The sequence below is a fragment of the Triturus cristatus genome, chromosome 3_1 (assembly GCF_964204655.1).
Source record: "Triturus cristatus chromosome 3_1, aTriCri1.1, whole genome shotgun sequence".
NCBI lineage: Eukaryota > Metazoa > Chordata > Amphibia > Caudata > Salamandridae > Triturus > Triturus cristatus.
In genome coordinates, this window is record NC_140583.1 from 965,555,115 (window position 1) to 965,578,164 (window position 23,050).

General features: G+C 47.7%; 1 protein-coding gene across 2 annotated transcripts in view; it reads left to right on the forward strand.

The window, feature by feature from the left end:
* The window catches only part of ORC4 (origin recognition complex subunit 4), a 359,395-nt gene that overhangs the window by 136,799 nt on the left and 199,546 nt on the right, over positions 1-23,050 (forward strand). For both annotated transcript variants that reach the window (XM_085645614.1, XM_085645615.1), the window contains one exon: positions 11,108-11,259. In XM_085645614.1, coding sequence (XP_085501740.1) covers positions 11,108-11,259 — 152 coding nt within the window. The remainder of the gene's footprint in view (positions 1-11,107; positions 11,260-23,050) is intronic.

Below are 23,050 nucleotides of genomic sequence, written 5' to 3' on the forward strand. Positions count from 1 at the left end.
AAGCACATGATCAACAATGATGCAAGGGAAAGAGAAGAGAAAAGGGGAGAAAGAGATAAAGAAGGAAAATGATAAGGAGGATACACAAGAGAAGAAGGAAAGGAAAAAGAGAAAAAAGAAAGATAATCCAAGAAGACAGTACATGTCCACCATTAAAGAAAAGGAAATGTAAGATGACAAGAATATGAGGAAAAAGGGATTAACTACTGTAATACGTACCTTTTAGGGAGGGAACAAGGAGAATATAAGGTGTGGCGAGACACAAGAGAAGACGGCTTACCCAAACAGGAGGAATGGACTACAACAGGGAGATATATAAACAAGGAAATGTCAAGGACAACTCTGAGAAGAAAAAGGAAAAGAGAAAAATGAGAAACGCCATGCTAGTAAACGAATACCAACAAACCAAACTTGACAAAAAGTATAAAACCTGTAAGGAAAAAGTGAGCAGGTAAAATTACGAAAAATAACCATGTTACTGTAAGAAGAAATAAGTCATGGTAACTTAGTCGTAGAAGAGGAAGGGCCAGCAGTATTCATCGACGTTATGGAGTGAGAATGAAGACCTTTTCTCAAGTGTACTGGATCTTCGAAGGTGAAAGTATTGTTCTGAAAGGTAACTTTAAATAAGCACGGATGGAATAACTCATATCTTGCTCCCATGGTGTGTACAGCAGGCGGTAGATCTAGTAACGCTTTCCGACGTTTGGCAGTTGCTGAGTAGACCTCTTGTGAGGTGAATATCTTAGAACCAAACCACGAAAGTTGTTTTTTGGCTTTAGCAGTGTTTAGAACTAGTAAAAGGTCCATAAACTTCAAGAAGAGGAAAATCACTCCTCTTGGTTTCGAAGGAGTTGGCGAAGAAGTTAAGCGGGGACCTAGCCTGTGAGCATGCTGGATACTTAAATTTGTAGATGGAGGGAGATCCAGAAGCTTTGGGAGAAAGGTTGAGAAAAAAGTAATGGGATTGTCACCTTCCAAGCCCTCCGGAAGTCCATGTAAACGCAGATTATTGCGTCTGTTCCTGTTCTCAAGATCTTCAGTCGGAAGACCTCCTTCTCCAAGAAAGCAACCTTGGTAGACATTCCGTGCATCTCTCCAACATGTTGTTCCACTGTTGAGATGCAAGAATCCATGGAATTCCATTTAGCGTCTAAGACTCGCAGACAGGAGTTTTTCTTTCCTCGATAAATGGACGAAGGGCGCAAATTTCGTCAAGCACGATGTCCAGGGCAACAGGAAAGATAGGCTTTGGTGGAGAAGGAGGGTCTTGCTTAAGACGTTTGGTGGCAGAGGATGGAGCTTTAATTGAAGAAGTCAGCGAAGCCAGTTGTCTAGAGGAGTTAGATTGTGTCATCTTGCCAGTGGTTTGTAATGAAGAAATTGTGTTAGACGAACAGGAGTCAGAAGCACTAGACGTAGCTTTTTTATTAACAAGAAGCAATTTCTTGCTCCTTCCCATATAAACTGACGAATATAAAGCCAGAAAAACTGTAAGGACTTAGAAGTAAAAAAAAACACCAATGGAGTAGGGTTGTCGAGGAGCAATGCTCTAACGGTGAAGGAAACAAAGAGAACGTCAAACGCAGCTTACATGAAGAATGTCCAGAAGAGCCGCAAAAACATTCAGCTGAACAAAAAGGTGCATAAAAGTATAAGACAAACCATGTCAAATATGAAAAAGAACATGGGATGTAAAAGTTATGGTAAATTCATCCACAAGCGTAAAGCTGCGGAGGGGAGAAATCGCATTGCAGGAGACAAAATGGTGGCCGGAATGTGAGGAGAGCAACCTCAAAGAATTCCCATATGGAAGCAGAAAAAAGCCATAAAAATATCCATAACCTATGCAGGGGGGTCTTCTGATTTTTCAAAAGCACCGTTTCATCCTTTAATGCAGGCTGGAGCAGCAGAAATCACCGCGGTGTCTCCCGTCGCGGACCGGAGCTCCGTCCTAGGTGGCCATTTTGTTTGTGCCGCGCGCTGCTCAATCATCAGTTGTGTCCTCTAACATGTCAATGCTTGAAAATGCAGCGGATTGTTCTAAATCAGACAACATATTATTTACAGTTTCAAAATCCCAACTGGTTATTATTTAATATGCATTAAAAACCACGAATACCTGCCACAATTATTATACCTTTAGGGGACTCAAACATTCTCTAATGTGTTTGTTTTAGCAGTGTGATGGTTAGTAGTTGTGTAGGTACTGTAATTGACAATGCTGTCAGTGAAGATGGGTGGTGCAAGCTGCGGTGGCCTCCTGACGAGGGTCCTGTCACTTCCAATTCTCGTGTTTTTTTTTTTTTTTCTTTTTCTTAATTTTACATATCAAGCACTGGGTCTGACTCTAATACTCTTGGCATGCTGTTAAAGCCATACAGAGGACGATGGCCCGGAGGCTGATAGCCCCTCCCCTCTTCCACCACGGATGCTGGTCTTCACCTGGATTTACAAAATGCAAGTGGTTTGGACACTTCCCCAGAAGGGACTATCCCTTACCCTTCTGGTCCTCCTACGGTGGAACTTTCTTCACTTACTTTGGTGTAATGAAAAACATTGGCGTTTGCTGTACTCTGGGGTCAAATCTGACTATTTAATGGAATTCTTGCAGTCCTCTGCAGTTTCTGAATTTCTGTTGCCCTTACTCCTGTCCCTTTACTAGCTGCCTGGGAGAAACCTTTCTCAGGCCCACCAATCCACAAACAAAGCGCTATAGGACATAGGCTTGCCTGTGTGTTCTGAAATTCATGTTGTTGCATTCTTCATCAGAGTCTAGTGGTTAATACCTCCTCAACAAAATTATACTGAATGCTTTTCACACTGTTCCTCTAGACCAAGACCCTAAAATGCTGGACTTCATGGGCAGTAAAGTCTTTGTCTCTGTTGGTCTTGTTCTCCTCATGGGCCAGAATGTCAACGCCCTTTGGGAATTGGCAAAACTGGCCTTTATCACATAGAATCAATTCTCAGATTTTGTTTATTGCTGTGAATGGCTTAGGTGCGACAGGCGGTGAGCTCTGATATCACTGTGCCAAAGGCTCAAGCTACACTTCACTTGCAAGGTCAGTGTCCCAAAATCAGAATGAGGACTGCAACTATATGAAGCAAGATCAAGACTTAAATGTACATGGCAGGTCTGTTTATAGTGTCCTAGTGGGTGACAAATGATGGTCTGGAAATCTGCCCAAGCTTACGTCAGTGACTGGGATTAATCCAAGCACATCTTTCATCACCTTGTTTGTAAACTTCTTTCCACATGATACTTAACCTATCGCTTTCTCAATCCTCTTGTATATGTTGTGCCCACTACAACATTCCTCCACAAGGTGTATTCTTTTCCTTGAAAAGACAGTACAAATAAGCTTGAAAATTGATCACATTATGTTTATGGCTAAAATTCTAATGTTTCTTTTAAACAGATAAAATAGGTGGAAAAGTAGAAACAGACCCCAGAACGTTTTGCAGAGTGTATCACCAATCTATTAGCTCTAAACATGGATGATGATCACCTTATTATTGGGAAACACTACAGAATGAGATCTCTTACGGCAATTCTGAGTTGATCGAGGTTTTCTCACCCCTGCACAAAACCAGTTTAAGAAGCTCTCAGACGGAGAAGTGGGAAAATCATTCAGTTTAATTTTACGTAGGAGGTGTTAAACACTAAAGTCTCAGATGCCTTCATCCTTATGCGACACACATTTTTGATCGACCAGGCCACCCTGTGCCCTGCAGCCATTTAACTGTGGGCTGCAAACATCACCAAATTAGAAGGGAGTTTCTATTGAAGAAAGCCTGGGCTGGTATGGTAAACGCTGAGGGATGCCAGGAGACCTTTGGATAACTTTTATGGGATGTGCAACCTGCATAGAAGCTCTTAACATAGATGAGAAAGACAGCCCTGTGTAGTGGTTGGAGCAGAAGTTGCAAATCCATTTATTGATGAAGCTTATAAGAGGGGGCATAACACCAGGCTATCCCTCTAGATCACCAATTGTGAGCTGGCGTACAGTACTGTGTTGCTGGTTTAGAAGTGGAAATTTTGATGGATACATCTACCGGTGGATTCCTCACCTTTTGAATAACCCCTGCGTCAGCAATCCACGGAAATTCTTTTCCTAGCTTTCCCGCGTCAACGAGGACGTCACAACAGCACGGCTCCGCTCGCGACTCCGTATGACATCACCAGAGCCATATGAAGACCTAGTCGGCGTTCTGACGTCGGTTCCCTTTTTTCCGCGCCGTCGGCACGTTATGTTTTTTTTTTTTTTTTTTTTCTTTTTTTGGACCCTCCATTTTACATGCTATAACTGTTTCTATCTGTACTTCGTGTTGCACTGAGAATGGCTACTTCGAAGAAGTCAGGTTTCAAGCCCTGCAGGGAGTGTGGGGGTCATATGTCCATCACAGATCTCGACGACGACTGTGTCTATGATGTCTTTCTTTGGACCAAGACGTCAAAGGGTGTTCGTGCTGTCGGAAGAGGAACCCGAAGGCGCCGAAGGAGCGTGAGGCGAATCTCTCTTAATGGCGCGGACATAAAAAGAGAAGAGAGGTCACAAGGGATCGAAGGCGTTGACCTCGCATGCTTTGAAGTGGAGGAAGCATATAAAGAAGAGAATACATGGGTCTCGCCGTCGATCTTCAAAGGGCAGGACATCAAGGCCGGCATCCCCCGTGAAGCAGAGTCATGAGAAGGATGCCATCTCGCAGTCGCCTACTCCTTCTCCACAGGCGACTCCGGCCTACTCTCCGACATCGGGATTCGCCAGCACCTAGAGATTCTCCGGCTCCCAGAGAGTCTTCTCCAGTTCCTGCAGCTTTGCCTGTACCAGCTCCGGTGTCTCCGGCGCCGCAGCCTCGGCCCCCTGTAAGGCCACCAATGGATCCGGACCAAGGGGCTTTGGATCCTTATCCTCCTTTTCCTGGACCAGGAGCAGATCCATCGCATTTCCTTAATGCGATCTTTGGCATGTTTGCCAAGGCATCTTATCCTACCGGTTTGCTGTCTAGTCCCGTGGATCCGCTTGCCTTTAATTTGGGCATCCCCCAGCAGTATGCCTAGGCGCCCTTCATGCCGACGGCTCCATTATGGCAGTTTCCGGCGGCGAGGTTTTCGACTCCGATATCTTAATCTCCGGTGCCTTTATGGTGCTGGACCAACGTCATCCCGGATTCGAGAGGCGCCGTTGCCCACTTCGGAAGGCCCTTCTTTTGCTCTGTTGTCACCGGCGCCATGGCAGGCGACACCGATCTTGAAGCGACGTTCCAGAAGGAAAGTGCAGAGACTGCTGGAGGAAGAGGAGTACCAGCAAGAACATGAAGGGGAGATCCTCGACTCCGTGGACGACTTTGAGGGTTACAGGTGGCCAGTGGCCTGGATACTTCCCTGGAGTGGGAGCTTTCTTCTCCAAAGACCTTGCCTTCACAGGACGTTGCCCCTTACCACACAGTGATCAGGAAGGCTACTGATCTGTTGGATCTTGTTAGCCGCAGCTGAGGTTAGGTCAAATATATTGACTGAAGTGCATTCTCCCTCCTCTACTGTTGAACCTCTGCTGCCTTTTAATGAGGCATTGATGGAGCCGATTATGGTGGTGTGGCAGGAGCCTTTGTCTGCCCTTCAGTTTCTAGGTCAGTGGCAAGACACTACAAGCCTGCTCCTGGTGATCCAGCTTTCCTCTGCCCATCCTTCTCCAGAAAGCTTGGTAGTTCAGGCTTCTTGTTCCAATAAGTTAACTGGGTCTTTCCCTACTACCCCGGGAGATAGAGGCTCAAAAAACCTTGAACAGTCTGCCAAAAAGGTGTTGTTCTCAGCAAGTATGGCTCTAAAGTCAACAAACGCCACATGTTTGCTAGGGAGGTTCATTCATGCACGAATGGACACTGTCTAGCAAGTAGCTCCTAAGTTGCCTGAAGATGATCGTGTTCACTTTTTGGAAGCGCTATCGGACACACAAGCGGCAGCCCGTCAGGTCATTCAGTCAGGTCTGGACACTATGGTCTCTGGCACCAGGTTAATGGGCTCCTCGGTGGCTACCAGGAGGCATGCTTGGCTTAGGGCTTCAGGTTTCTCTCTGGATGTACAAGCTACTTTGCTTGATCTACCCTTCTATGGATCCATATTGTTTGGAGCAAAGGTGGATTCTGCGCTGCAGCCCTTCAAGGACAGTAGGGCTACTGCAAGATCCTTGGGCCTGAAGTCCCAGCCGGTACAAAAGGTATCAAGGCGGCTTCCTTTCGAGGCCGTCAAAATCCACAGCAGAACCATCTGTACAGGTCACACAGAGGAAAAGGTAGAGGCAGTCTGTGAGGAGCTTCTCGATTTCGGTCTTCCTCCTTCTCCTTCTCTCCTGTCCCCACCAGTAGAGGGGCCGGGTGTCCCATTTTCTACAAGATTGGAAATCGGTTACTTCGGACCATTGTGTTTTGAATCTTGTGGAAAATTGGGTACGCCCTACCTTTTCAAGAGTTTCCACATCCTTACCCTCCCTGCCAGGGCTGGTGTTGAGCGTACCATTTGCTGCTTTTGCAGCAGGAGGTTCTTCCCTTGCTGCAGAAAGGTGTGATAGAGGTGGTTCCGGAGCTGGAAAGGGGTCAGGGATGCTACAGCCGTTATTTCCTGATCCCCCCCCCCCCCAAGAAGGACGGCCGATCCTGGACTTCAGGGATTTGAATTTTTGCCTTGGGCAGGAAAAGTTCAAGAGGTTGACCTTTGCTCAGGTACTTTTGGCGCTGCAGCAGGAAGACTGGATGGTGTTGATCGACTTGCAGGATGCGTATTTCCACATCCCTATTCTGAAGTCGCATTGGAAGTATCTCCGATTTACGGTAGGTTCTCAACACTACCAGTGTGAGGTCCTTCCGTTCGGTCTCACTTCCGCACCACGGGTCTTCACAAAGGTGATGGCAGTGGTGGCAGCACATCTCAGAAGGTCAGCGATTCCAGTTTTCTCCTATCTGGACGACTGGCTGCTCAAAGCAAGGTCGCCAGAGATGGTGCTGTGTCTCTTGCAAGTAACAACGCAACTGTTGTTCGATAAATGTACCCAAATCTCACCTGGTGCCCTCTCAGCACAGCCTGTTCATAGAGGCTGTACTGGACACTACTGTACGTCGAGCTTTCCCGCCGCCGCAGAGGATTCTGGACATTTAGGAGATGATTCTTTTTTTTTTTTTGATGGAGCTGTTCCAGTCCTGAAGGTCCTACGCCTGCTTAGTCTGTTCGCTTCCTGCATACTGTTGGTCAACCATGCACTCTGGCATATGAAGGCACTCCAGTGGTGCTTCCTCAGGCAGTGGTATCAGCACAATGGGGATCTCGGGGAGAAGGTCAGAATCTCCAGGGACACTGCAGCGGAGCTATCTTGGTAGAGTGTGCCGGACAACCCATCTCTAGGAAAGCCTTTTCAACCTCCTCCACTGGTGGCCACAGTAATCACGGATGCCTCCACTTTAGGGTGGGGTGCTCATCTGGGGGATCTGGTGATCAAGGGTCTTTGGTCTCCGGAGGAAAGGTTGCTTCACATCAACCTTATGGAATTGCGGGCAATATGTTTGGCTCTGAAGGCCTTTCTTCCCTCCCTACGCAGTCAGTCGATTCAACTCCTGACGGACAACACTACTGCAATGTGGTACATAAACAAACAGGGAGGGGTAGGGTTGTATCGTCTCTGCAGAGAGGCTCTGTGACTCTGGTCCTGGGCTCTGCGCCATTAGCTTTGTGTGTTTGCAAATCATCTGGCTGGGGTGCTAAATGTGCGTGCGGACAGTCTCAGTCAGTAATACTCTGCCGATCACAAGTGGCGGCTTCATCCGGGGGTGGTCCATTACATCTTCCAGTTGTGGAGGTTTCCTTGTTTGGATCTGTTTGCCACTCACGAGAACGCGCACTGCCAGTCGTTCTACAATCTTCAGTATCCGATGCAGGGAGCGTTGAGAGACGCGTTTCAATTGGATTGGAGCTCGCAACACGTTTCCTCCCATACCCTTGATTCCTCAAGTTCTGAGGAAGGTTTGCCTAGATCAGGCCCAAGTCATATTGATCGCTCTGAATTGACCAAGAAGGGTGTGGTACACAGATCTTCACCTCTCTTCGTACCCTCCGCTCCGTCTCCCTCAGGGCAGACCTCCACTCACGGTTGCAGTGGCAGCTTCCACACCCCCATCTCCAGAGCTTGCACCTTCATGCATCGAGATTGAAGGGGGCAACCTGAGTTCTTTCTCTGTCCCGCCGATGTAGTGGATGTTATTTTATCATCCAGGAGACACTCCACCAAATCTATTTATTCCTCTATGCAGGCCACGTTTGTGAAATGGTGTGGAGAGGTCCATTGAGCCTTTGAAGGCCCATTTATCTGATGTACTTGGCTTTTCACTTTCCTTGGCGCAGCAAGGTTCTGCTGTGGCTACAGTAAAGGGTTACTTGTCGGCTTTCCTCTGTTTGTCGGACCAGCTGTCTTAATTTAAGTCCCCCATTGTTGTGAGGTTCATTAAGGGCCTCACCAATAGGTTTCCTCCCACTCCCTCCATTATGCCTCAGTGGGATTTGAATTTAGTACTTACTTTCCTGATGGGGTCTCCTGTTGAGCCTCTTCATAGTTGCCTGTTGAGGCTTCTTACTTTCAAGACGGTTTTTCTGATCGCTATCACCTCAACCAGGAGGGTAAGTGAGCTTCAGCCTCTTGGTTCTAAACCTCTGTTTTTAACCATACATGCAGAAAAGATGGTTGTCAGGACCAGGGCTGCTTTCCTGCCTAAGGTGGTCACTCCTTTCCATCTAGGGCAGTCTATTACCTTACCTACCTTCTATCCTTCCCCTCATCCTTCCAAGGAGGAGGATAGACTTCACCGCATGGACCCTAGGAGGGCTGGCAGCTTCTACGTGGACAGAACCACGGACCCAAGACTGGATGATCAGCTGTTTGTGGGCTATGTTGGAAGGATGAAGGGCAAAGCTGTCCACAAAGAACACTTTCCAGGTGGATCATCTTGTGCATTAAGATCTGCTACGCCTTGGCCAAGAAGGAGCCCCCTGAAGGTATTCCAGCCCATTCCACCAGAGTGAAGTTATCTTTTTCTACTTTGGCTAGAGGTGTTCCTGTTGTAGACATTTGCAAGGCGGCAACTTCGGCCTCCCTCCACATCTTTGTGAAGCATTATTACGTGGATTCGTAGATTAGGAGGGACGGCCATTTTGCACGCTCTGTGCTGCAAGATTTTTTTGGTTTAGGTGGGTGGACACCCCCCTCCGAGAGGGGAACGGCTTAGGGATTCAATTCAAAAGGTGAGGAATCCACAGACCGATGTATCCATCAGAAGAACAAGTTACTTATCTTTGGTTAAGCTTTTTCTGGTGGGTACAGTATCTGCCTGTGGATTCCTCAGTGACCCACCCGCCTCCCCGATGTCCACCTGCTTATACCGAGAGAACTTCTGACTGTTTGACATTTATTTTTCATATGTCATTTATATATCGTACAGTTTATTGCTAGGAAACGCTTTGGTTTTTGGCTTTCGTTTTATGTATGTGTGTGTGTGTATGTATATGTGTGTGTGTATGTGTGTGTGTGTGTGTGTGTATATATATATATATATATATATATATACTTGTATTATGTTGTTGGTCCGCCCGTTCGCCTTGAGGGCACATGAAACAAGCATTGGCATAGCCAATAGGTCTCGCCTTTGGGACCTTATAAGTGTTTAGCCATGCAACAGTTGCATAACTAAATGCTTATAAGGTCCCAAAAGCGAGACCTATTGGCTATGCCAAGCGGCCGTGCGGCCGCGAAAGTGATTGTGATCGCGATCAAACATCAAAGCGGAAAGTGAAAGTAATCGCGTCGCGCCCTCGCGTGCACATGCACTGTAGCGCTAGGCTGGCCTGGTAGCACTTTTTGGAGCCCTCTCAATAAGTCTCGCCAGACCAGCGCATGCGCTGGGTCAGGCGAGACCTAAAAATGGGTGGAACTGACATCAGCACGCCGACGAGGTCTTCTTATGGCTTTGGTGACGTCGTACCAAGTCACGAGCGAAGATGTGCTATTGTGACTTCCTCCTTGACGTGGGAGAGCTAAGTAAATAATTTCCGTGGATTGCTGGCGCAGGGGTAGTTCTAAAGATGATAAATCCACAGGCAGATACTGTATCCACCAGAAAAAGCGTCACCGAAGGTAAGTAACTTTTTCTTCTAGTTGCTGTCTTGTAAAGGAGAAGTGGGTAACAAAACACTGAGTTGGATTCACCATGAAAGTGCATATGGTAGTGTCTCACAAGCTTGCAACAGAAATGAGCACATATATTTTTAAATACTTCAAGAACCACAGATTTCAATTGGCAGATTCCAGTGTATGCTATAAATCAAGTTTCGCCAATAAGTAACTCGTTAACTACTGGCAACTGTCCACCTACCTGTAAGTGACGCTCCTATGTGCAGCCCTGCCTACTAAGTTAGAAGCTTTTGCTTGGTTGAATGAATTTATGTATAACTAATTTGAAAAGCATGTATTTGAGTCCGAAATGCATGTATTCGAGACAGAAATGTGTGTATTTTCAGAATCCATAAGTAAATGTTTGGAGAAAAATGACTGAATTTCCAAAATCTGTTTAAAGCTGATAATTGAGCGATAGATTACGCAGTGTTTGGGAGACTTATTACTGACATTATCTTGGCTCCAAGGGCATTGCAGCTATGGTTTTATCTCGTACCCCAGCAGAGGTATTCCACATTGCTAAAATATTTTTTTTTACATTACTATTGGCAACCATGCTTGAGGCACTAAGGCGATCACTGCTGGTAATCTTGCATATGCTGGCCACTAATGTATTCTTATCTGATATCACTAAACCAGTTCTCATAATATTAGAAGCTTGTGATGATTTTCATTGAAGAAAAGTAGCTGTTATTACACAAAAAAATAGGGCCCTGTTACAAATCATCAATATGCCTGAGGCTTGTTCGAAATAATCTTTAGATCATTTAGACTGTGTCTGTATCTGTCTCCAATGGCATATCAGTTTAAAAAAAGTAAATGACCCCCAAGGGCATAATAAGAGTAAGGTATGCAAGAAATGTTGTTTTACGACTGAATTTCTTTCTTAGGTGACCGTACAAGCAGCTGTCCAGTCATATTTGTATTGGATGAATTTGACCTTTTTGCGCATCACAAGAACCAAACTCTCCTATACAACCTTTTTGACATCTCCCAGTCAGCACAAACCCCAGTTGCAGTTATAGGATTGACATGCAGATTGGTAAGCAAACTGTTGCCTTTCAATGTATTTAACGTACTTTATATCATTCCCTCGTGTTACCTGCAGCAATCTGATGAAGGCTCCCTAACAACATTAGTGTCTTCTGTTTACTTCTCTAAGATTACTGTGCCAAAAGAACATTGTGCTTGAATAGTGATGAGCAAACATTTTTGTTTCTTGAAGTCCGTTGTGGGTTCACATTCTGTGCACATTTTTCCAGCTTTGTGTTGGATCTGGAAAAACGCAAGATGTATTTCTCGAGGTTTTCTCATCTGCTCCTGGCATGCCTAGAAATATGGATATCCAAGTCACTGTGAAGCCCAAAATGCACCAGGGTACACACTTCAGCGTAGGGGTGGGGGGGGAAGAGTCTGGATGTGCGGTTGCAGCAAAGGTGGAGAATAAAGAAAACATCAAGGACTTCCATTAACTGTACGTTTGCTGCGGCGCAGGGCCAACGCATAGGCATATTTAACACTATGGGCTTAGAGCTACTTCACGGGACGCTCTAGGTCATTAGAACATTATTTTAAAGCAAATTTAGAGCCGGCCATTAGGGAAACATCCTCCTTTACGTTCTGCTCTAGTACCAGTCACTGTTTCCCTGGAAAGACCAGTATAAATTCAGGGTTCTCCAGTGTTTTGTTGTAAAAAGTTTTAATATGGTATGAAAGCAGTGACTCTGGGCTCACTACGAGGAAGCCAAAGTTTCTGTAGTACCAACCCAATAGGAATTCGAGGTGGATTCTGTGGAGGAACACAATGATAACTAGGACAAGGAGGGGAGTTTTCATGAACATTAACAATAATTATATAGATGAGTACTAGTGGCATTCCTAAGTGAGAGCAAAAGAAGTGCAGGGGTGGTCTGGATTACTGCGGCAGGGGAAACGGGCTTTACAATTAGGTTTTTACCTCGTTATGCCTTTACCACACATTTTTTCGCAGGCATATTTTTACCGCGAATATGCATTTACAACGCATGCCAACACCACGCATTTAAGGTAAGTTGGGGGCGGTCTCTCTCCCCCTTCCCCCCCCCCCCAATACATTGTTTTTAAATCTAAAACCAATGCGCGGTATTGGCATGCGTTGTAAATGCATATTCGCTGTCAAAACAAGCGCACAAAAAAATGGATGGCAAAGGCATGCAACGTAATTACCTGCGTTGTACCGTCGTACAACCCACAACCCAGCGGCAGTCACCAGCAACCGCTCCCAATGCAGACTCTACATTAAATGTGCAGGGTCAGGACATTAAACTGTGTTAAAAATTGGCATCAGATAACATTTAATGTACTTTATTCATAAGGGACCATGTGAAAGCAGCACACAAACAATTCATGTACCACAATAAGAAATCGCCACTGAATAAGAAAAGTCATCCCCTAAATACCTTGGTGATATTGGTGACCACATGGAAAGCTATCAACTGATGCATCTAATTTACAAGCTTTAGGTTGTTATGGACTCCTTAAGTGGAAAGGGATGGACGAGTTAATACAAAGCCTTTAGAAGGCATAGTGGAAGTAAGCAAATGAATAGGGCAGACGGGAACACCATTTTAACATCTGCATCAGAGTCATCTGGGAATGAAACCGATCATACTAACCTGTAAATATCCACAAAAATCAGTTTTGCTCGCCATATAATGTTTCACATGTCCAGGCTTCAGTCTGAGGTACGTTTCCGCATCGAAGTTAAACATTTGCTGAGTCTAAAAGTGGGTGAAGTTTTTAAAATAAAAAAAATAAAAGGATACTGGCATGGCAAAATCGATGGGAGGGTTTACTTCAGGACCCAGGAAGATATCAAGCCACAGCTCACATGTTGCCCTTTCGGGGTAACGAAACTTTTACCTTCACTCAAACACCAGCACCAGCAGAAGCAATGTTGTCTGACTCGTCTCAAATTTAAAGACATTGCCTACTAAGCCAAATGAGCAGAAGACTAGATAATTTACCTTGTGCGTTTGGGAAAGTAATAATCACCCTGGTATTGAAGTGGCTTAGATGGGAAGTTCCTTTTTTTTATTTTTTTATTTTAATCCTCAGAATACAGAGATAGTACAACACAACAAAAAAGTTTTTGTCAGACCTATAAAAAAAAGATACCGGATACATATAAAATGATAGAATTAGAGTTTCCAGGAAAAAAAAGGAGAGATCAAAGCCATTTTTTGATAAAGTCCCAAGTTTGTAGACCAAATCTTTTTTTCCTAGGTCGTTTAAGCCTATACAAAGCAGTTTCTAAATGGTATATAGCGAGAATCCTGGTTCTCCACTCCCCGAACGTGGGGGGATCGGGATCTATCCATTTTGATGTAATACATAGTCTGACAATAGACATACAAATAAATAGAAAGCGTGACTCTGGAGCATATCCCCCCGCCATTGCCACTGCTTGATGGCATTCCAAACAGTACAACTTCAACAGTCAATTTGCATGTTATATCCAGAGAAGACTTAAGAAAATGTTGAACCTCAGATAGAAATACAGCAAGCGGAGGACAAGCATAAAACATATATACTGAGTCAGCGGCATAAAGCTTACATCTGGGACACTTGTCCCCCCCTTCCCGTCTTCCATTTAGCAATTTTTGAGGGTGTATAGTAAAGATTAAAAACAGACATATAGAATTGGCTTCTCAAACTCCCCACAAATAACACTGAATTAGCCATTTCCAGCATCGACGGTATGTCGATCGGAACAGCGCCAAGTCTATGTTTCCAATTTTCCTGCTGCACATCTAAATCATCTAATTGAATAGAGATTAGGCATCGATATAACTGACCAATTTTACACTTGGCTGCAATCATTTTTGTCAAGTTATTTCGTCCTTCCTGAAAATTTCCTTTCGACCGGGCATTCTCCAAAAAGCTATGTACCTGAAGAAATTTGAAAAAATCGCCCCTACGCAAATCAAATTTATCCTGAAGCTGAGCAAAAGACAGAAGATGCCCAGATTCATATAAATTCCCGATAACCCGAATGCCCGACATCCCGCACCTACGAGAAACAGTATCTTGAAAGATACTAGGCAGTCGCCCTATAGATTCAAAAGGAGTCAGGAATTATATTTTTGAGATCTTATACATGATGCGTACCTTTTTCCAAATCAAAAAGACAGCCTCCAGAACCTTAAACCGAGTCCTTTTGTAGTAACTCTGCTCTAGAATCCTTACTAAGAGGTATCGGGCATTATTACCTAAAATCATCTTATAGATTAACGGAGTGTGGGCAGGGTCATACATTGCTTCTTCACCAGCTATTAGATCTCCAAATTGCTGGAGTAGGGAAACCCAATAATAATACCTAAAATTCGGCACATCCCAGCCACCTCGTACTCTAGATAGATTAAGCCACTTTATCGCCCTCCTAATTCTCTTATATCCCCACATGAAGCGCGCACACATTCTTTCTATCTTAATGAATACAGCATTGGTAAATACCAGAGGTATAGCACGGAATAGATATAAAAACTTAGGAAGTATTGCCAATTTCAGCACATTGGATCGGCCATAAAGTGATAAATGTAGACGGTTACATTTTTCTAAGAGTTTGTTCGAGGAGTCTACAATCGGATCTATATTAGCCTCTGGTATCTTCTGGACATCAGGAGTAATACGAATACCCAGATAGACTGCCTCAGGAACAGTTACAAGCTGTTGAGGAAGACCCACCTCAGAATGAAGGACTTGAGTCTTGCCCAAATTTAGCTTATACCCTGAGACAGCACCAAATGAGTTAGTAATAGTTTCAATTCTGATCAAAGCGCTTTTGATGTCAGAGGATATTCTTGCCAAATCATCTGCAAATGCCAGGACTTTGGGAGATTCTATCGGGGAGGCTACAGGGGATATCAGAGGGTCTTTCTCAAATTTAAGAATTAAGGGTTCCAGGTACAGGGCAAAGAGGGGTGAGCAGGGGCACCCCTGCCGGGTCCCCCTGTTCACTACAAATTCCTCCGACTCTCCACCCAGATGGGTATAATAGTATAATAGTCCTGATCCAAGAGAAGTTTTCTATCAAACGTCCAATTATTGATCAGCGACGGAGAATCAGTACCAGAGATTTCCAGAATAAGAGGATTATGATCCGATATCTTTCTTGGTAGCTTTTTAACGGAGGATCTTGCCAATATAGAATGTGAAACCAGAAAATAATCTAGGCGTACCATCTTGCTATGGGGTGCCGAAAAATATGTATGTCCGGGATGATTGGGTCTTAATCTCGCCCTGCATCACATAGTCCCTGATCCTGCATTAATCCCTGTAAACTTTTTAAAACCCTGGGTTTTCGCCCCACATATGGCTGGCCTGTATCAGCATTAAACTCGGCCTCTAGATGTATATTTAAGTCTCCACATACTACTAGGGGTTGTGGCCATAATGCTAATTAGTTGTTGATTGAATCTATCACTTCGGCATCATCCAGGTTTGAACCATATAGACTACAAACTGTAAAACCCTCCCCATTGATCCTCAGCTCCACAATCACCCATCTTCCCCACGGATCCTCCTTTTTCCTTTTACATTCCAATATACCCTTTTTCTTTTTTTTTTTTTGTTTTTTTTTTTTTGTTTGGAAAACCTTTATTTAACAGTATGCGCAGACAAATACGGGCCTACAACCCTCAGGCCGGCCTCGACAATAAAGGGCACATCAGCAAGCAATTATACAACTCAGCAGCATATCAGTACAAGCACGAATAGACCCGGTCACGTTACCCACAATTGTGCCGCCGAGCGCCAGGATGATGAGGTTTAATTTTATAAAGTTTTGAAATAAGTCCATAGCAACTGGTCTGGAAGGATCCGAATCAAAGCAATGCAGTTAGGACTATAGTGGGCAACGATCATCAGAAGAGTCAGCAAGCATTATCCGTAAGGTAATCAATCGCACTCAATGAAATCAGGATAGAAAAGAAGCATATCACATGACGATCCCCAAGCACTACCCACGCGTTCCCAATCCTCCCATCGACCCAAGAAAGAAGAAAGGAAAGAGCAAGCGAGAAAGGTAAAGAGTAGAAAGGGAGAAGAGAAAAAGAGAAAAGAAAGAAAGAAAAAGGAGGCCCATAGAAAAAAAAACCCCAACAAGGAACTATACCCCCCACCCTACACGCATGCAGAGGCTACGGCCTACCCCCCCTAGCAGTGTGTCTGTCGCCCCGAAAGAGTACCCGAAATGTAGGAGAAGAGAAAGAGAAGAAAAAGAATGTCACGGTTGATCGGAGGAGGGCCAAGGATCTATTCAATGCAAGCAAAATCGATTATCCGCGGTCACCCAACCCCAGGCCCCGACCTGACACCCATGCTACATGTACCTCCAACAGTCACAAGTCCCAGTCCCAGCCATATACGTATCAATGTGCAACAAGAAAAACCCCCTTCCTCAGCCTTGGCCCCTTCGAATCTGCAGTCCAACAGAGTCCAATTGCAGTACAGCCAACCTGGACGGGATGGGCCACCATGGAGTCCGTTGCAGAAGTTGAGGTGTAAAAGACAAGTCAAACTGGAGTGAAGCTCGATAGTAAAGGACCACAGAATGCGCCACTGCCATGCCGTGGCTAGTACAACAGGGAGCAGGACGATGCATAAGTTCCAGAGTAGCGGCCGGCCGATGTACAGGAAGCAAGTCCAGGAGGACGCTCAGAGACGTGGCACCAAAGGACAAAAGAGATGGGCAAAACGGCGTCTGAGACACAAGCTCCGGCCATACCAAGGGAGCAGTATTGTCAGACTCCTCCAGGGCAGCGCCGAAGAGTACCGCAGCGGGCACTGGGACACGTCCCCCCGTTACTGCCACATACCTCAACTCGGGTGATCCACCGACAGTCGACTGAAGATGTGACTTAGCATGCCGCACTGGAGAATCCTCATGGCCAGCTGAAAAAGTCCAATCAAACCGGTCCTCCAAACCAGTGGCAGAGTCGTGGAAGGCCAACCGCAGGTCCTCCAGTGCTGCCAGGATGTCGCGAAGCCCCAGCGGTGGATCAAGGATGGAGGGTGCTGTTGCGTCCGCCATCTTAGGCAAGCAACCATCGAGCGCCCCGGGAAGCAAGCCCCCTTCACCAGCCATCGGTATCTGGAAAGTGATGAGCTCTCTGCGGGGCCCTGGTGGTGCCGGAAACGTGGAGGCAGCCGGTCGTGGAGAGGCTTCAAGGACAGGGGAATCTGTGGTGCAGGGAAACCCACCGGCAAGACCAGGGTTTCCGATGCGGAAGATGGCGTCCGCTGCTGTAGGCTGCAACAAAGAAGCGATCCCGGCCCTCTCCCAGCTGGGCCGGGATACAGTATACGAGAGCCGGATACAATGTTGCGAGCGGGGCGCGCTGGGCAGCAGAGCCTGGAAAAGGCTGCTGTGAGAATCCCAGCGCCGCGCTCCAGGTCCGGTGCACCGGCTCCTCCCTCTCCACAGCGGCCGCTGCTATCGTTGTCGCCGCCGGCCGTCCCCACTAAACAATGGCCCGGCTGCGACCGCTTGGAAGGCCGGAATGGAAACCGGGGCTCAACTCCGCCGGGGCAGCTCCGTTCTCGACCGGAGTCACAGTAACGTGGTCAGGAACGTGGCGCAGGTAAGCGTAGGGCTCGGAGGCGCAGGAGTCTTGCCAGGATATCGACGAAGGGCGCAAGGGTCGGCGGAGCCGAAGAGCTAGGCGGCCATCTCGGCTGCAGGCTAGGCTCCTCCTCCCCAATATACCCTTTTTCGACAATATAGCAACCCCCCTAGTATTGGTTGATTGTCGTGAGCAGCCCAATAGTTCCATCCCGAGCATACCCAACCACGCTCTATGAGCCCATGAAATATGAGTCTCCTGAAGGCACACTAAATCCCAACACTGCGACTTCATTAGCCCCGCTAGAACCTTGCGCTTATTGGGATTATTCTGATGGATACATCTGCCAGTGGATTCCTCACCTTGTGAATATCCCCTGCGCCAGCACCTCCACGGAACTTTTCTTTCCCAGCACTCCACGTCGACGTGGGCGACGTCCTAATGCATCGGCTCCGCTCGCGACTCCGTACGACTTCACCGGAGCCATAAGAAGCCCACGTCGGCGTGATGACGTCAGTTCCCTTTTTCCCGCGCCGTCGACGCGCAACGGTTTTTTCCAGTGCTCTCTAGCTACTTTGTAGTGTTGCTGTGTTACTGTTGAAAATCTGGTATGTCTTCGAGGAAGTCGGGCTGTAAGCCCTGTAGAGAATGTGGAGGTCTAATGTCCATGACTGATCCACATCAAGACTGCTTGTGGTGCCTTTCTTCGGACCACGATGTGGAAGATTGTGCGTGCTGTAGGAGGATGAATCCTAAAGTACTGAAGGAGAGGAAGACTAAACTCTTTATGAAAAAGATCGGTGAGGAGAAGAGAGGGAGGAAGAAGTTGAAGTCGAGGCGGGAGTCGTCGACTTCGAGGTAGTCGAAGAAGCATCATAAAAAAAGAAAGCATTCTTCTCGACGTCGGTCCTCAAAGAACAGGAAATCGAGGTCGACTTCGTCCCGTCTGCGTCGAAGCAAGGACTTGTCACCTTCTCCTTCTCCTTCGAAGTCTCCGAGAGGATCTCCTTCGCCGAAGCGGGCTCCAGCGCGTTCATCGGTGCAGTCCCCGGCGCAGTCACCGGCTCCGTCAAAGACGTCGTCTCCGGTTCGAGTGGAGTCGGAGGTTTCTATTGATGAGCAGGAACAGGAAGAGCCTACTCCGGTGCCTGATGAATCTGCGGCTCCGGTGGAAGACACTGCGGAGCCGACGCCGGATACTCCACAAAGGGATACAGGTTATTCCCGGCTCCAGGTTCCGATTCAACGCAATTTCTAAATGCCATGTATGGTATATTTAATAGGGCGGCCTTCCCATCCGGAGCACCAACTGGTCCCGTGGGTCCTATGGCGTATACGCTAGGGGTGCCGCAGCATTATGCTCAGGCCCCCTTTCTGCCCTTTATGCCGATGTCACCTTCGTGGCAGTTTCCCGCGCCGACTGGGGATCCGTCAAGGCTTCGGACGGAGCATCCAGTTTCGGAGCCTTCCTCGACGGCGCCGCGTCTGGCGCCGCCGACTCCTTCTGTGGCTCCGCCGACTCCGGTACCTCTGGCTCCACCGACGCCGCGTACGACGTCGACGACGCCGGCTCCCCGGATTCGATCAAGAAGGGAGGCCCAAAGGGTATTGGAAGAAGGAAGGTATAGAGCAGAGGTGGAGGAAGGTGAAGTGGACACTTCTTCTGATGAATTTGAGGGAATAGAAGAAGCAAGTGGTTTGGATACGACCCCAGAGTGGGAACATACTTCTGCAAGATCTTCTCCACCACAGGAATTGGCACCCTATCATGTGGTAATTAAGAAGGCCGCTGATCTGTTAGATTTGCAGCTGCCCTCTGTGGAGTACAAGTCTAACTTGCTTACGGAGGTGTTGCACTCTCCGACATCAACTTCGGAGCCTTTGTTGCCTTTCAATGAGGCCATCTTGGAGCCGGTTTTGGAGGTGTGGAGGAAACCTCTTTCTTCTCCGGCGGTTTCCAGACAGGTGGCAAGAAGGTACAGGGTGGCACCTGGGGATCCTGATTTTTTGTCAACGCATCCATCTCCGGAGAGCCTAGTTGTGCAGGCTTCTTGTTCGAAACATGCTTCGGGTGCTTTCCCTCGGTCTCCAGCAGATAGGGAGTCCAAGAAAGTCGACCAGGCGGCTAAAAAATCTTTCTCTTCAGGAAGTATGGCACTGAAGTCATCTAATGCCACGTGCCTGCTGGGACGTTATGTTCATGCCTTGATGGACTCAATAAAATCTTTAGCCCCTAAATTGCCTGAGGGTGATAAGGCGTCCTTCTTGGAGGTGGTTGCGGACACTCAGGCGGCTGCCAGGCAGGTGATCCAGTCAGGGCTGGATACGGCGGATTCGGTGGCAAGAATTATGGGTTTGTCTATAGCCGCGAGAAGACAGGCGTGGCTCCGTTCCTCTGGATTCTCTGCGGATGTTCAGGCCACATTGGTGGATCTGCCATTCGACGGACAGAAACTGTTTGGGGAGAAGGCAGACTCTGCCCTACAACGATTTAAGGACCACAGATTGACGGCAAAGTCCTTGGGTCTGCAGGCATCTACTAGGGGTTCAGCTTTTAGAAAGTTTAGGGGTTTCGGAAGATCATCCTTTTGCTCCTTCCGACAGCCTCAGCAGCAGCAGCAGCAACAGAATCCCCTCTATAGGTCCTATAGAGGGAGGCAAAGGGGTCGGAGAGGTTCTGGACGCAACCCCTCTTCTTCGTCCTCCTCCTCTGCTCCCAATGAGGCTTCAGGGAAGCAGCCCTAGATCCCCCATCCCGGATCATGTAAATCCTGTGGGGGGTCGGGTGTCCTACTTTCTACGGGGTTGGAAATCTATTACAACAGACCTTTGGGTTTTGAACCTCGTAGAGACTGGGTACGCCCTTCCCTTTCGGGAGTTTCCTCCCCCTTACCCTCCTTGCCAAGGTTATTGCTCGGAAGACCATCTGCTTCTCCTGCAGAAAGAGGTTCTAGCCTTGCTTCAGAAGGGTGCAATAGAGGTGGTTCGGGAGCAGGAAAGGGGTCAAGGATGCTACTCCCGGTATTTTCTGATTCCCAAAAAGGATGGCAGATTGCGTCCGATTCTGGACCTCAGAGTCTTGAACTTCTACCTGAGACAGGAGAAGTTCAAGATGCTGACCCTTGCGCAGGTTCTTCAGGCGTTGCAGCAAGGAGACTGGATGGTGTCGATCGACTTGCAGGATGCGTATTTTCATGTCCCAATCCTGAAGTCGCACAGGAAGTATCTCCGGTTTACGGTTGGGTCGCAACACTACCAGTTTGCGGTCCTTCCGTTTGGTCTTACTACCGCACCTCGAGTCTTCACAAAGGTGATGGCAGTGGTGGCTGCTCATCTCAGGAGGTCGGGGATTCCGGTATTCCCTTACCTGGACGACTGGCTTCTGAAGGCAGAGTCCCCAGAGATGGTGCAGCATCATCTGCAGGTAACATCTCAGCTGTTATTCGACTTGGGTTTTTCGATCAATGTGCCCAAATCTCACCTGGTGCCCTCTCAACGCAGCCTGTTTATAGGGGCGGTACTGGACACTACTGTGTGTCGAGCATTCCCTCCTCCTCAAAGGATTCTCGACATTCAGGAAATGGTCCCTTTATTCCACAATGGAGCGGTTGTTCCAGTTCTGAAGGTCCTTCGCCTGCTCGGTCTGTTCGCCTCCTGCATTCTGTTGGTCAACCATGCACGCTGGCACATGAGGGCGCTCCAGTGGTGCCTCCGCAGGCAGTGGTATCAGCACAACGGAGATCTCAGGGAGTCGATCAGGATCTCCGGAGAAGCTGCAGCGGATCTGTCTTGGTGGAGCGTGGAGGGCAATCTGTCCCAAGGAAAGCCCTTCCATCTTCCTCCATCTGTGGCCACAGTGATAACGGATGCATCCACCCTAGGGTGGGGTGCTCATCTGGGGGATCTGGAGATCAAGGGTCTTTGGTCTCCAGAGGAGAGGTTGCTTCACATCAACCTTCTGGAATTGCGGGCGATTTGTTTGGCGCCCAAGGCCTTCCTCCCTTCCCTTCGCGGTCAGTCAGTTCAAGTCCTGACGGACAACACTACCGCGATGTGGTATGTCAACAAGCAGGGAGGAGTGGGGTCGCGTTGTCTCTGCAGGGAGGCTCTGCGTCTCTGGTCCTGGGCTCAGGACCATCAGATTTGTCTGATGGCAAATCATCTGGCCGGGGTGCTGAACGTACGTGCGGACAGTCTCAGTCGGCAGTTCTCCGCCGATCACGAGTGGAGGCTCCATCCAGAGGTGGTTCGTCACGTCTTTCGGACGTGGGGAACCCCTCGGGTGGACCTGTTCGCCACACGCGAGAACGCGCCCTGCCTGTCATTCTGCAGTCTCCAGTTTCCGATGCAGGGGGCGTTGGGGGACGCGTTTCAGTTGAGTTGGAGCTCATGACTCCTTTACGCGTTTCCTCCAATACCCTTGATTCCTCGGGTTCGGAGGAAGATTCGCCAAGACCGGGCCCAAGTTATATTGATCGCCCCGGATTGGCCAAGAAGGGTGTGGTATACAGATCTTCTCCACCTCTCCTCGTGCCCTCCGCTCCGTCTCCCTCTGAGGGCAGACCTCCTCTCGCAGTCGGAGGGGCAGGTTCTACACCCCCACCTCCAGAGCTTACACCTTCATTCCTGGAGATTGAACGGGGCAACCTGAGTTCTTTCTCTCTCCCACCTGATGTGGTGGACGTTATTTTATCGGCCAGGCGACACTCCACCAAGTCCATTTACTCCTACAGGTGGTCCAAGTTTGTTAAATGGTGTGGAGAGAGATCCATTGACCCTTTAAAAGCCCATCTTTCTGATGTGCTCCAGTTTGCTCTTTTCTTGGCTCAGCAGGGCTGTGCTGTGGCCACGGTCAAGGGCTATCTTTCGGTCTTATCGGCTTTTCTATGCCTTCCTGATCAACCGTCGCCATTTAAATCTCCGGTTGTGCTGAGGTTTTTTAAGGGCCTTACAAACATGTTTCCTCCCACTCCTTTTGTAATGCCTCAGTGGGACCTTAATCTTGTTTTAACCTTTCTGATGGGGTCCCCTTTTGAGCCTCTACATAGCTGTCCGTTGAGGCTGTTTTCCTTTAAGGTGGTTTTTCTTGTAGCCATAACCTCGGCAAGGAGGGTGAGTGAGCTCCAAGCTCTTAGTTCTAGACCCCCTTTTCTTACATTACATGCTGAAAGGATGGTTCTGAGGACCAGGGCTGCCTTCCTGCCAAAAGTTGTTACTCCGTTCCATTTG